The 14,732-nt window shown below is 41.0% G+C and overlaps 1 protein-coding gene across 1 annotated transcript in view; it reads right to left on the bottom strand.

Moving 5' to 3' along the window:
- Nucleotides 1-14,732, bottom strand: part of LOC121443683 (sodium/hydrogen exchanger 7) — a 157,572-nt gene that overhangs the window by 99,317 nt on the left and 43,523 nt on the right. Inside the window, exons 2-3 of the mRNA XM_041645485.1 lie at nucleotides 6,463-6,662; nucleotides 4,931-5,008 (exon numbers count right to left, since the gene is read on the bottom strand). Coding sequence (XP_041501419.1) covers nucleotides 4,931-5,008; nucleotides 6,463-6,662 — 278 coding nt within the window. The remainder of the gene's footprint in view (nucleotides 1-4,930; nucleotides 5,009-6,462; nucleotides 6,663-14,732) is intronic.

Genomic DNA, 14,732 nt, shown 5'->3' with positions numbered 1-14,732 from the left:
CACTTCTTACAATTCATCAGGTCCATGGGGTCTCCTGATGAAGAGCAGGTTATACCTGTTTGTAAGATCTTTTAAAAACAGGCAAAGGCAATTTCTATTTGAGATTCAGAAGTACTTAATAGGAATAGACAAGCAAAAATCCTCCAAACACCCACAATTAAACAAAGATTATCAAAATGTTAGCCATTATTTTTTATTGTTTTTATTGAGCTCTACATTTTTCTCTGCTCCTCTCCTTTCCTTTCCCCTCCCCTTCAACTCTCTCCCATGGTCCCCATGCTCCCAATTTGCTCAGGACATCTTGTCTTTTTCTACTTCCCATGTACATTAGATCTATGTTTGTCTCTTTTAGGGTCCTCATTGTTGTCTAGGTTCTTTGGGATTGTGAATTGTAGGCTGGTTTTCTTTGCTTTATGTCTAAAAGCCACTTATGAGTGAGTACATATGGTATTTGTCTTTCTGAATCTGGGTTACCTCACTCAATATGATGTTTTCTAGATCCATCCATTTGCCCACAAATTTCAAGATGTCTTGGTTTCTTCTTCTGCTGTGTAAGTACTCCACTGTGTAAATGTACCACAGTTTCCTTATCCATTCTTCAGTCACGGGGCATTTAGGTAGTTTCCAAGTTGTGGCTATGACAAACAATGCTGTTTTTGTTGTTGTTGTTGTTGTTTTTTGAGACAGGGTTTCTCTGTGGCTTTGGAGCCTGTCCTAGAACTAGCTTTTGTAGACCAGGCTGGCCTTGAACTCACAGAGATCTGCCTGCCTCTGCCTCCCGAGTGCTGGGATTAAAGGTGTGCGCCACCACCCCCCGCCCCCGGCTAACAATGCTGCCTTGAAAATAGTTGAGCACATGTCCTTGTGGTATGATTGAACATCTTTTGGGTATATACCCAGAAGTGGTATTGCTGGGTCTTGAGAAAGGTTGTTTCCTAATTTTCTGATAAATCGTCACACTGACATCCAAAGGGGTTGTACCAGCTTGCATTCCCACCAGCAATGCAGGAGTGTTCCCTTTCCCCACAACCTCTCCAGCATAAATTGTCATCAGTGTTTTTTATCGTGGCCACTCTTACAGGTGTAAGATGGAATCTCAAGAGTTCTCTTGATTTGCATTTCTCTGATGACTAAGGATGCTAAACATTTCCTTAAGTGTCTTTCAGCCATTTTAGATTCATCTGTTGAGAGTTCTCTGTTTTGGTCTGTACTCCACTTTTTTATTGGATTATTTGTTCTTTGGATGACCAATTTCTTGAGTTCTTTGTATATTTTGGAGATCAGACCTCTGTCCTATGTGGGGTTGGCGAAGATTTTTTCCCATTCTGTAGGCTGCCATTTTGTCTTATTGACCTTGTCCTTTGCTTTACAGAAACGTCTCAGTTTCAGTAGGTCCCATTTATTGTTTCTCCCAAATTTATTGTTTGTGCTACTGGGGTTATATTTAGGTAGTGATCTCCTATGCCAATGTGTTCAAGCATACTTACCACTTTCTCTTCTGTGAGGTTCAGTGTGGTTGGCTTTATGTTGAAGTACTTGATCCATTTGGACTTGAATTTTGTGCTTGGTGATAGATATGGATCTATTTTCATTCTTCTACATGTTGATATCCAGTTATGCCAGCACCATTTGTTGAAGATGCTTTCTTTCTTCCATTTGATATTTTGTTTTACTTCTTTGTCAAAAACCAGGTATTCATAGGTGTATGGATTGATATCTGGATCTTCTACTTGGTTTCATTTGTCCTCCTGTCTGTTTTTATGCCAATACCAGGCTGTTTTTTTGTGTAGGAGGTCCTTCTATATTTGTATTGCTTCCATTGGTTGAATAAAGAGACTGCCTTGGCCTTTTGATAGGACAACCTTTAGGTGGACGGAAGAGACAGAACAGAATGCTGGGAAGAAAGGAAGTGTGGCAGACACCATGAACCTCTGGCCTGAGATGGACGTAGGTTAGAATCTTGCCAGTAAGCCACAATCACGTGGTGATACACAGATTTAATAGAAATGGGTTAATCAAGATGTGAGAGTTAGCCAATAACAGGATAGAGCTAATGGGCCAGGCAGTAATTTAATTAATACAATTTCCATGTGATTATTTCAGGGGCTAAGCTAGCCGGGAGGCAGGATGCAGCCCAATGCTCATCCTACCACATGTTTCCAGTACTGTAGCTCTGTAGTAGAGTTTGAAGTCAGGGATTATAATGCCTCCAGAAGTTCCTTTATCGTATGGGATTGTTTTGGCTATCCGTGATTTTGGGGGTGGTGTTGTTTTTGTTGTTGCTGTTTGTTGTTGTTTTGTTGTAATAATAAATCTAGTCTGTTGAGCAGGCATCCTCTTCTAAAGGGAATTGGGAAGTGTTCCGTCTTCTATTTTCTGAAAGAGGTTCTGCAGGGACAGTTTTATTTCTTCCTTAAATGCTTGGTAGAGTCCACTAATGAAGCCAGGTAGGTTTGTAGTAGGTTTTTAATTATTAATTCAGTTAATTGTTTCATATAGAATTTTCCATATTATCTCTGGTAAGTTTTATTAATTTGAGAATTTGTTCATTTCACTTGTCAAATTTATTAGTGCAAGGGCTAGGAAGATACCACATAAAACAAAAGGGTGTGATAGCTCAGGTGTAAAGTCTCTTGCTTTGTTAGTACAAGTACCTGAATTTGAATCTCTAGAGCACACACGAAAAATCTGTGTCTTCCTGTAGCCCCAGCATTGGGAGGTGGAAGACAGGTAGCTCATGAGATCTTGCTGATCAGCCACCCTAGCCAAATAGTGAGTTTCTGGTTCCATGAAAAAAAAATCGTATCTCAATGCAACAAGACAGAGAGCAACAAAAGGAAACATTTGACACCCTCCTCTGGCCTCTGCATGCAAGCAAACAAGTACATACTGTAATGATTTCAGCTACATAAGGCTGATACTTCCAAGTTCTAGAGGTCGTGCAAGTACAGACAAGCCCTCAGGCAAAAGAAGTGCCTAATGGCCCCAAGGGATGTTAAAGGGCCCCCTGCAAGATCCACATATGACTCAGCTAAGCCCTTGCATGCACGTGTGAGCCCTGTCGTACAATGTACGTAGTCACGCCAACCCCCTGTGCGCATGTGCTAGGCAGCTTTTAAAAAGCTGGACTCACCATCTTTCTCTCTCTGCACACGGATTCACCAGGCCTGTGCACGCCCCCTCTAATAAACTCATAAACAAGTTTGTTGTGTGTTTTGTGGTTCCTTCTCACTCGCACCAGGTAATTTCACTCATGTGTATACACAACACAAACGCACACACACAGAGACAAAGACAGACAGACACAGACAGACACACAAGAAAAAACCAAGGTGGGCATGATGGTGCACACTTGTGATCCCGGTACTGAGAAGGTTGAAAAAAGCAGGTCCCTGGAACTCCCTAACCAGACAGTCTAGTCTACTTACAGAGTTTCAGGCCAATAAAAGACCCTGTCTCAAAAATAATGAGGTGTACAGTGCCTGAATCATACCGAGATTAACTCCTCCCTCCCCATACAATTTCCTGGCACAAAACTGTTCTGAGTACTCCTTTATTATCAGCTGAATGTCGGAATATTCTATAGTGATACCCTCTCTTATGTTCCTAATACAGTTTTCCCAATTAATCTATCCAGAGTTTCCTCATTTAGAAGTTATTTTCAGGTTCATAAAGATGTTATGTTTACTGTCAGCCAAGATCTCTCTTCTCTGGACCTGGAAGGTTTGTCTCAAGTCTTCCTTTAGAGTTGAAATGGGCTATTACCCTAGGAAGGCCTTTGGGGAGGTAATCTTCACACAATACTCCCACAATGAGAAAGAGAGAGGGGGGATGGAGGGAGAGAGGGATGGGGGAAGAGAGAAAGAAAGATCTACCTATGTTTTGTAAACATACTTGGTTTTTCAAATAAACAGTAGTTTAGGTTTAAGATGCTGTCAAGTACAGTGATCCTCAATAAGGGGGATAGTCAAGTTCTTTAAAACTTTTTTTTACTTATGAACTAACAATGGATTTACTGAAGTTGCAAAGACAGTATAGAAAGGGTTGGTGTACCCTTCATCCACTTTCCTACACTGATGGTAACATATGCAACTATAGGAAAGTATCTAAAACCAGGAAACTATCATTAGTACAATATCAGTATAATTTTATCAGATGTGCAGATTGTATAACTACTGCCACAGTCAAGATACAGAACTGACCTGGAGCATCACACTCATCTAGCATGTATGAAAGGCTCTGCACCCCATCCTTGGACATACAAGAAATATTCCATGACTACAAAAATATCCCTTGTGATCTCTCTCCCCAAACTGTACTTTACCATCATCCCTAATCCCAGGCAACCACAAATTTGTTCTGTAGTTCTATAATTCTGTCATTCCTGTAATGCTACATAAAGTAATACAGCATATAACCTTGAATGTGGATTTTCTGACTCAGCAGAATGCCTTATAAATCTATCCAGATTATACAGCAAACATTTTTTCCATGTGATCGCTGAAGGTTTTTCTATGGTATGGATCTACTACAGTTTAATTAACCATTACCCACAGGAAGGCATTTTAGGTTTTTTTTTTTTTGGTTTTGTATTACAAATAAGATAGTATGAAGAATGTGGCATAAGTTTTTGTGTGAATGTAAGTTTACTTTCTCTTCAAGAAATCCTCAGCAGTGAAGCTGTTCCCTTAAGACAACTTGGACTTCAGTTTTACAAGAAACTATCACCTTGCTTGCCAAAGTGGCTATATCATGTTACATTCCTGGTGGTATGAAAGAGCTCTAGATTTTAAAACAGATGAATCACAGATGATGAAGCCACCTATGATCTCTGAGTGGGTACAGAGCACAGAAATCTGAGAGTTTAGGGGAAACACTAGTGTCAATTGACACTGAGACTCTTAAGAAATTAATGGCAAAATGGTCATACCTTCTTTAAACTGTATCCAGCATGGAAAATAATTGGAGGCAACAGAATGTTGAAAAATACCTCTGGATCAAATGTTACCTGAAATTTTAAAAAGAAAAAAAGTCAAAATTTAGATTAAGATAAACTGAAAATATTTATTAAATATTGAAAGCCATTGACTAAAGTGCCTGATTAAAACAAAAGCCACCAATGTGTTAAATCATTACAGCAGTGAAGCCACGATTTCCCTCTATCTCTCTCTAGATCTTCCTCTCTATCTCTCCCTCCCCCAGCACTTCTGAATAAGATTCCAGTGTTCTATCTTAATACATATTAAGTCCTAACAGTTTGAGGCAATTTCAGGAACTCACAGAAAGCTGCTGCCAATGTTTTTCAACAGAAAAGAAAAACATCTTGATTTTTATCACATATTCATGAAGGTTTAATTGCAATTGAGTCTTCATTAACTTCCAGACTATTAATGCGCTCTTTTCTAGATACAATTCTACTACATTTAAGTCTCTTTTGAGGAAACAGTCTTCTGAAATCCTTCATGTGGCCTAGACAAAGTTATCAGTGAGGTCAGTAGCTTCCTGATCATCAACAGAAGTTCAGTAACTCTACAGAGACTGAAATCAGTTGTTGATATAAGGAATTCACACTGAAACATCTACAGCGCTAATCATAGTACACCCAAAGAAACTAAGCATTTCCAAACATGCTAACCTTTTTAGGAGGGAGAAAGGGTAGGCTAAATATTTAAAATAATTAACTGAAATAAAAGTCAATTAATGTATCCACATGAATAAATCTTTTAATATTGATTTCTTGTCTATCCTGGAAATCACTTACATGAGAGGCTTATAATCTTTTTTGAAGCATTTTTGCTACTCCATAATCAAATGAAAAACAATGTTAAAGCTAGGCATAGTGAAGAATGCCTATAATTCTAGCACTCCGGAGGCTGAGGCAGGAAGACTGATTTTGAGATCAGCCTGAGCTACATTTTAAGAGGCTTTCTCAAAAGAAAAAACTGGATTTTTTAAAATTGAAAAACAGTGCTTGCACTTAAATTCTCCCTAAAACAAGCCTGTCTTCCTTTGAAGATTAGGTAAGTCTTTGGCATCAGTCACTAATAAGTTCAAGCAGTCAAATATTTTCAGACTATGTAAAGAAAGCCATGAAGAATTAAGAATTACAGTTCAGAATACTGACTAAGCTAAAAGGGAAATTAATATTATTTTAAGAAAGATAGCCTCCTTTCTAAGGCACAGCAAGGTTAAGAGAAAACAAGGCAAGCGGGATGTACAAACATGTTGCATAAGCAGCAGCCCGTATCTACAGATCCTAGCTAGTTAAGGTCAGAAAGCTGAAGGGACAAAGTTACAATCTGGCTCTTCCTTCTCCTCATCCTGACACAGAAACTACCCTAGAAAACAGTGAGCCAGGAATGTGACTGAAGTTCCAGCAGTTAGAAAGGGTTTTTCTCCTAAAGGTCAAGATGAAGCCAGGGAATCTGGAACTTTGTCCCAGACAGCCTGGTACCAGCTCACCTTCCGCAGCATGTCATTCTGCTCCACGTTATTGATCTTGCCAGGGCTGATTTCTCCTTTCAAAGTGTATTCAAAGAACTTGCCACTGACATTCACTAATAAGGTGCTAAAGGCTCTATCTTCCTGAGTACAGCTGAGTGACTTGTCATGTCCGCTGGTAGCAGGGGTGCCATACCTCAGGATCACTCCAACAATGAGCCCTGAAAAAGAATCAGTCATTTGCAGAGGTGCAGCTGTGCAGCTGAGTTAACCCTGCCCAGTCTTCTGAATAATTCAGAAAAGTCATTTTCCCTTTTGGTTTCTCTCTTTCAGATACTGGCCAGAGTGTCAGTATGCTTTCTCCGGTATTCTTTTTTACTCTGAAGCTACCTGCCTTTTGCCATGTGCTTGCTTGCCCAACTTCCATGCCTAACTTAAAAAGACATAGCTTTCTCTCTTCCTCTTCTCCATCTACCTCCTCTGGGCAGATGCTGAGTGAGCTTTCCAGATGGCCTATTCTAGAGTTTTCAACACTAATAAAAACATTGTTGGACTCTGAAAAGGCCAGTCATGTGGCAGAACAGAAAGTATGGAAGTGATACCTCTGTTGATTCAAGTCCCTCAGTCACGAGGAGTAAACAGTTTAGTGCTTGATATGACCCCATGAACAGAATTAATACCTGCTTGTGCTTCATGTCGTATTGCTGAGGCTTTTAGTAGAGAAGGATGAGGTGGAGAAACAGTGTAACATTTTCAGAATGAGGAAGAACTACTGAGCCTTTTTTCCCCAGGGCATCCCTCAAACCAGCCCTGCTGTCATCTGCTAGGGTGGACCAAGCCACTGGAATTTTTAGTTGCTATAAATGGAACATGCTTTGCCACACACCAGAGGTAGTGGAGGAGAAACAAAATGGTTTTTCTTATATCATTCCAAGCACTGAATATCATGGAGAAAGTAACTATACCCACTAGGAGGCTAAATACTGTAGTGTAAACTTAAGCAGTCATGATCCAGGAGCCAGGGAGCTGCTTCTTGAGGCTACACATTTAAAATGATGTTCTTAATAATCTCATCCTGACCAGCTGTGAAATAATCTTAAAGGTATAAGAAAAGGCAGACTTAATCTTAAAAAGTATATATATCATTACCAAAAGAGATATCTAAAGAAAACAAAGGTTCCATAATGCAGATGCTTCAAGTTGTCTGGTGAACAGGCAGTGTCAGTCTTCTTTTTTTTCTGGGTTTTTCTTTTATTTTATCCAATAATTATTATTAAGCAAAACCAATCCCTTGGTAATGGACTTCTTTTTTTTTGTTTTGTTTTGTTTTGTTTTGTGATTTTTTTAATTTTTATTTTTTTTTATTGAAAAAAAAATTTCCGCCTCCTCCCAGCCTCCCACTCTTCTCCCCTCCCCCCACTCCTCTCCCCCTCCCCCCACTCCTCTCCCCCTCCCTCTCCAGTCTGAAGAGCAGTCAGGGTTCCCTGCCCTGTGGAAAGTCCAAAGTCCTCCCCGCTCCATCCAGGTCTAGGAAGGTGAACATCCAAACTGGCTAGGCTCCCACAAAGCCAGAATATGTAGTAGGATCAAAACCCAGTGCCATTGTCCTTGGCTTCTCATCAGCCCTCATTGTTCGCCATGTTCAGAGAGTCCGGTTTTATCCCATGCTTTTTCAGTCACAGTCCAGCTGGCCTTGGTGAGCTCCCAATAGATCAGCCCCACTGTCTCAGTGGGTGGGTGCTCCCCTCGTGGTCCCGACTTCTTTGCTCATGTTCTCCCTCCTGCTCCTCATTGGGACCTTGGGAGCTCAGTCCAGTGCTCCAGTGTGGGTCTCTGTCTCTATCTCCATCCATCGCCAGATGAAGGTTCTATGGTGATATGCAAGATACTCAGCAGTATGGCTATAGGATAGGGTCATTTCAGGTTCCCTATCCTCAGCTGCCCCAGGAACTAACTGGGGACCTGGCCTTGGGCACCTGGGAGCCCCTCTAGGTCCAAGTCTCTTGCCAACCCTAAGATGGCTCCCTTAATTAAGATATGTGCTTCCCTGCTCCCCTATCTAACCTTCCTTTATCCCAATCATCCCATTTCCCCAAGTTCTCCCCATCCTACCCTTCTCACTTTTCTCTCCCCATCTCCCCTTACCCCCATCCCACCCCACCCCCAAGATCCCAATTTTTTGCCCGGCAATCTTGTCTACTTCCCATACCAGGAGGATAGCTATATGTTTTTCTTTGGGTTCACCTTCTTATTTAGTTTCTTTAGGATATCAAATTATAGACTCACTGACCTTTATTTATGGCTAGAACCCAATTATGAGTGAGTACATCCCATGTTCATCTTTTTGGGTCTGGGTTACCTCACTCAGGATAGTATTTTCTATTTCCATCCATTTGCATGCAAAGTTCGAGAAGTCATTGTTTTTTACCACTGAGTAGTACTCTAGCGTGTATATATTCCACACTTTCTTCATCCATTCTTCCATTGAAGGACATCTAGGTTGTTTCCAGGTTCTGGCTATTACAAACAATGCTGCTATGAACATAGTTGAGCATATACTTTTGTTGTATAATCGGGCATCTCTTGGGTATATTCCCAAGAGTGGTATTGCTGGGTCCTGGGGTAGGTTGATCCCGAATTCCCTGAGAAACCGAAACACCGATTTCCAAAGTGGTTGCACAAGTTTGCATTCCCACCAGCAATGGATGAGGGTACCCCTTCCTCCACAACCTCTCCAGCAAAGGCTATCATTGGAGTTTTTGATTTTAGCCATTCTGACAGGTGTAAGATGGTATCTTAAAGTTGTCTTGATTTGCATTTCCCTGATCGCTAAGGAAGTTGAGCATGACCTTAAGTGTCTTTTGGCCATTTGAACTTCTTCTGTTGAGAATTCTCTGTTCAGATTAGATGAATTTCCATTCATTTCTTCACATCCGGTGATAAATCAGATGATGGCAGAGATGGCTAGCCAGAAGTTGCTCATCCTTGGGAGCATGTTCTCAGCTGGCACTGTCATGGCTACCTTGCTTCAGGCTTTCCGGGTTTCTGTGCTGGGAAGTAAAGGTGTGAGCTACCTACAGAAAGGTGGCTGTTGCTCACATGTTTTTATTTCCTTGATCTTCATTCCTGTTCTAGCAAGGAAGGTAGGATAAATTGTCAGTTTCTATCAATTCACCCTCATAGGAGGCTTTGAGAACTCTGATAACTACTTAGGGCTCCTATGAATGGAGCAGGAAGGAAGTATGTCATATGTAGTAGTCAGTCCTAGTGTTTCCTAGTCAGTCCTCGGTGCAGTGAACCATCCCTTCGCTGTGAAACTCTGTCCTCTAGGTGTGATATGGAAATCGTCATCTTGAAATCAGAGCAGCTGTGATTACTCATACAAGGCCCTCACAAGATTAGGTCAAAAATAAGTTACTTTCTGGAAAGGAAGGGCTCTTCATCACCGGTGCAGCTGTCTCTAAGTTGCCCATGCTTATATAGGCAAGCCTTTCATTCAGGATCCTATAAATAACCCCAATTAAACTCACTGGCTCACTAAGCTACACCAGTCGAATTATTTCTTTGGCTTTTATCAGAGCCCTATCTAAAGTGAAGAAAAGTCACTAGCCCCATTTACATTATTCTGCTCATTCTTCTGATGATTGTGTGGAAGGTCCCATGGCACAGATGATATCTCTCATGGTTACCATGTGTTATTTACATCCCAACATTAGAACCACACCGGGTCCTGTATCATTGCTGCCTGCTGCCTGTGCACCCTTTTCTCCTTTAACAACACACAACTCCACAAATGTTCTATCTTCTTTGTTGTAAGGATGTTCCTTGGGAGTTATTCTTCTCGGTGACAATCTCGTGAACAAGTTACATCTATTAGTATCCTGTGGGTGAAACCATATATCTGTGTGTGTGAGAGGGGGCGGGAGGGAGAGAGAGGGAGAAAGGGGAGAATGAATGAGAATACAGGAGATATGCATGGAGATCAGAGAACAACTTTAGGTGTCAGTCCTTGCCTTCTACTTTGTTTGAGATGGGACCTTTCTTTTTGTTGCTGCATTCACCAGGCTAGTTGGCCTGTAAGCTTCTGGGAAACCTGTTCTCTCCACCGCTCATCTCTAGAAGCAATGGGATTACAGATATACCACCACGATCAGCTTTCATGTGGGTTCTGGGGATTTGAACTTAGATCTTCACACTTGCTTTGCCCACTGAGCCACATCCCAGAAGCATATGCTTCTTATATAGAACCATCTTATGGTTTTTAAAGCTCCATTACAGTGACAGTTTGTGCCCATGGTGCCAGGCTGAGTGTCTCAGTCTTATTACTCATAGTTGAGGTTGATAATGACTAAGATTAGCTGTAACAACAGTGCTTCCTTCCAAGGCAGCTGGCAGCACTGCGGGCAGGAGGGTGGGGACTGCTGGGTGCTCTCAGGGCTTTACTGTCCAGATCTTTAGTATCTTTTAGTCTCATTTCAGTCCTTGGTTAGGCAGTCATGTTCTGATGACGTTTTACTTGACAAAGCAGTTGACAGCTCTTCAGCATTTATCATGATACACAATGGTCTATATTGCCTTAAAAAGTGACCTGTCACAGCCAAAAAGATGTATTAGTCATCTCTGCAGTGAGCAGAGACCAAACAGTACCTTTCATGCTGGAAATCAATGCTGACTGGGAGCTCCCATAAGGGGCTGAGCTTCAAAGGAGGAAGATGGAAGTGGCCAGTAGAATGTACAGCAAGGAAAAGAACTATCCTTAAAGGAGAAATTGAGGAGCAGCAAAATTATGCCAAGTGTTATGAGCTTCTGCTTCGAGTGGAAGCCTTTTTGGGTCAATAGGGTGATATTTTGCAATAAAAAGTACAACCCAGACAACCTCCAAAAAAAAAAAAAAAGAATATATTTATGTAACAATCAAACAGCAGATGCCCAATAAACACTTTTAATCAGCTGAATTTGAATAAAGATTGTCAGTAAAAATCAAAAAAAAACTAAGCTAACAATGATGTGAATGTCCCTGTAGTGTAAGACTAGGTTAATATCCCAAAGAGTAGGATTAAGATTGTGTTGATAGGAATACTACACATCCCTTCTCTATCCTATACTTAGTGCAGTCTTTGGAAAGAAAGAAATTAGTTGCTGTTGTTTAAAAAAAAAAAAAGTAGCCTGTCACACAGTTTATACTAAACAGGTTCATAAAGAAAAGAAAAACCAAAACATAGTATTTACAAAAACTGCTTATATTAAAATTTGCTTTACATTCGTCACTGCTTCTCGAGTTTATCAACCTCCTCAGCTGAGCTAATGAAGAAAGTAAACTGCTCTCTTCTAGGTCCTCACAATGAATACTGAGAAAGAAAGAGGTTTAGGGGCTAGAGAGATGGCCACGTGATTAAGAGCACATTCTACTCTTGCAGAGGATCCAAGACCTACTCCTGGAACCCACATTGTCTTCAGGCAGCTCCCAACTGCCTGTAACTTCAACTCCAGGGTATTTAGCGGCCTCCTCTTCCGGAGTTCACAAGTACTTACACATGTCACACACACAGATGCATATGCACACACACAAGCACACACATATATGCATACATGTGTAAAATAAATCTTTAAATAAGAGGCATACAATTGTATACGAATTCTTTTATTCCAGGAAACGTCTAGATTCATTAGTAGATGTTGAATACTGGTGCTTAAATTTAGAAAATCTTATCGTCTGTGCTCTGGGCCCAATGCACCCATACAAATAAAGGGAAACAGTGAGAGAAATGACACTCTGTTTAAACATAGCAGCAAATGATTAGCCCCACGCTCAGGGCTTGACCTAAGCAAGCCGCAGAGTATATCGCTCACTCGTGCTACGCTGAGTGATCCTCAGTCCAGATATCTATTTACTACCATCACACTCCAGGCCATGATAGGAAGTTCACAATGAGCATTTTCTGATTGACGAAAAAGCAGGATATCAGGACTGCAGAGGGCTTTTTGTTGTTGCTTTATGTTTGAATTAATTATTTTTTAAAAATCTGGAGACAACATGAACATCCTAGTTCATGTGCTAGATCTGAAGACATCCTCTGATATAAAACTCTGAAAAGACCTTAACTGCAAAGAGTAAAAACATGTAAGGAATTCTACTTAAAGCTCAAAAAGTTCAGTACATACACCAAAAAAAAAAAAAAAACAATGCAGAGAGCCACAGAGGCACTGATCATACTGGCTCAACAGCACAGTGCTCCAGATTACAGAAAAAATAAATGTCTGTGAAAAAAGAGTCACAGCAGACACCAGCTGAGGAATGGATGGTCACTGATTTCACAGGCATATGACTAACTTCAGGAAATAATTTAATTTCAAATTTTACAGAAAGAAAATGGAGATGAAATTACTTCGACATTTTATGTGGCTGAAAGCAAACGGTGAACTCGAAAGTATAAAAATTCAAGACTAACTTGTGGGTATGAACAAACCTACTTCCCAACTCAATCTACAGTATATAACTGGCAGCTCTTCCAATTTTAAGATATAGCCAAAGGACATGAACATGTACATACATCTATATATGTATATCTATATATGAATGGATATTTTATATATGTGCTCATCTAAACTTTGGTAGAATGAGAAAGGAATATGAGCCAAGTGTGACTGCAAATTCCAGAGGGTCATAAAGATGCCAGCCCCCACTGGTGTGGAGTCAGTTTCTCTTTCGTAACAAGTAGACATGGGAGAGATGTAATTCTAGACAATCATCCACCAGCTGCATTATAAAAATACCAATATTAATAAGACTTTATTAGCTGGGTTGGCAGTGGTGGTACACGCCTTTAATCCCAGCACTTAGAGACAGAGATAGGTGGATATCTGTGAGTTCGAGGCCAGCCTGGTCTAAAGAGGGAATTCCAGGACAGGCTGCAAATCTACATAAAGAAATCCTGCCTCGAAAAAAAAAAAAAAAGGACTTTATCAAAGGCAAGAAGGGCCGGTACATGAATGTACTGTTCTCTACTCAATGAGAACATCACTTATGCATGCTACTGAGGGTAAAGGATCACCATCACATGGTAGTGATTTGGCCACCACCATGTTACTGTGTAGTGTATAATAAGGATTCTGAGTTCTAAAGCTTCATTTGACATAATAAGAAAAGAAAGCATCAAATCACAAAGCATTTGAAAATAGTGATATCCAGTGTTCTTACAATGAGGTGGCAAGAGATAAGGAAAATCCCAAGAAGCTAACAGGCCAGCGAATCAGGCATACTTGGCAACAAACAAGAGACCTTGCCAAAGAACTATACCCTAGGTTGCCATCTGGCATCCATGTGCACACCATGCACACATGTCTATACTCACACAAAAGAGGAGAAATAACTATTGCTTGAGAATGTGCTACCTGGGACTAGAGGTGTTTCTGATTTCAGAGTCATTTGATTGGAATTCTTGCACAGACTTTATTAAATTGAGTATCCCTAATCTGGAATCCAAAATTAACTATGCTCCAAAATACAAATCTTTTTTACTTGTCATATCAGAACTCAAAAGATCCTGGATTTTAGGTTTCAGTTGAGGAATGCTCAACCCACACATCAAATTTGACAAAAAAGAACCCAATAGATTTTAGCAGTAATTGATGGAGGAAGGTCATTGGCCAATAAAGAAACTGCTTGGCCCTGTGGGTGGAGTAAACAGAACAAAATGCTGGGAGGAAGAGGAAGTGAGGTCAGAGACTCACAGCTCTCCTCTCGGGAACAGACGCCTGAGAGAGACGCCATGCCCTGCTCCCGGGATGAAGCTCCGACCCAGGATGGACATAGGCTAGAATCTTCCTGGTAAGCGCACCTTGGGGTGCCATACACAGATGATTAGAGATGGGCTAAATTAATATGTGAGAATTAGCCTAGAAGAGAATGGGCCAAGCAGTGATTAAAAGAATACAGTGTCTGTGTAATTATTTTGGGGCATAAGCTAGCCGGGCAGGCGGCTGGGGTGTTGGGGACGCAGCCCCGCCGCCCTTACTACTTCAAGTAATCATCACTTTTCAGGGTTAGGGGTGGTTGGCAGGACTTTGGCTTTGAGAATGGATTGCTATGGTTCTCTTCAATGTCTTCTACTCACTCTGCTACTTATACAGCTGTGGTAATCACTGATATGGGCTGGGCGGGGAGCGGTAACTGAGCGTCATCACAGTCTCCTCCACCTGCCTAAAGTAAGTCTTTTGAACACATATCTGGGGAGATGGAGGTCATCTCTAGGCTAAAAGCCACAGGCGACCATTGTCCTTGTTAATGTTCA

This window comes from Microtus oregoni, unplaced genomic scaffold (assembly GCF_018167655.1).
Source record: "Microtus oregoni isolate MIOR12 unplaced genomic scaffold, Mior012 000112F_000, whole genome shotgun sequence".
Classification (NCBI taxonomy): domain Eukaryota; kingdom Metazoa; phylum Chordata; class Mammalia; order Rodentia; family Cricetidae; genus Microtus; species Microtus oregoni.
Note: the sequence above shows the minus strand (reverse complement) of the source record. Positions and strands in the feature narration are given on the sequence as shown.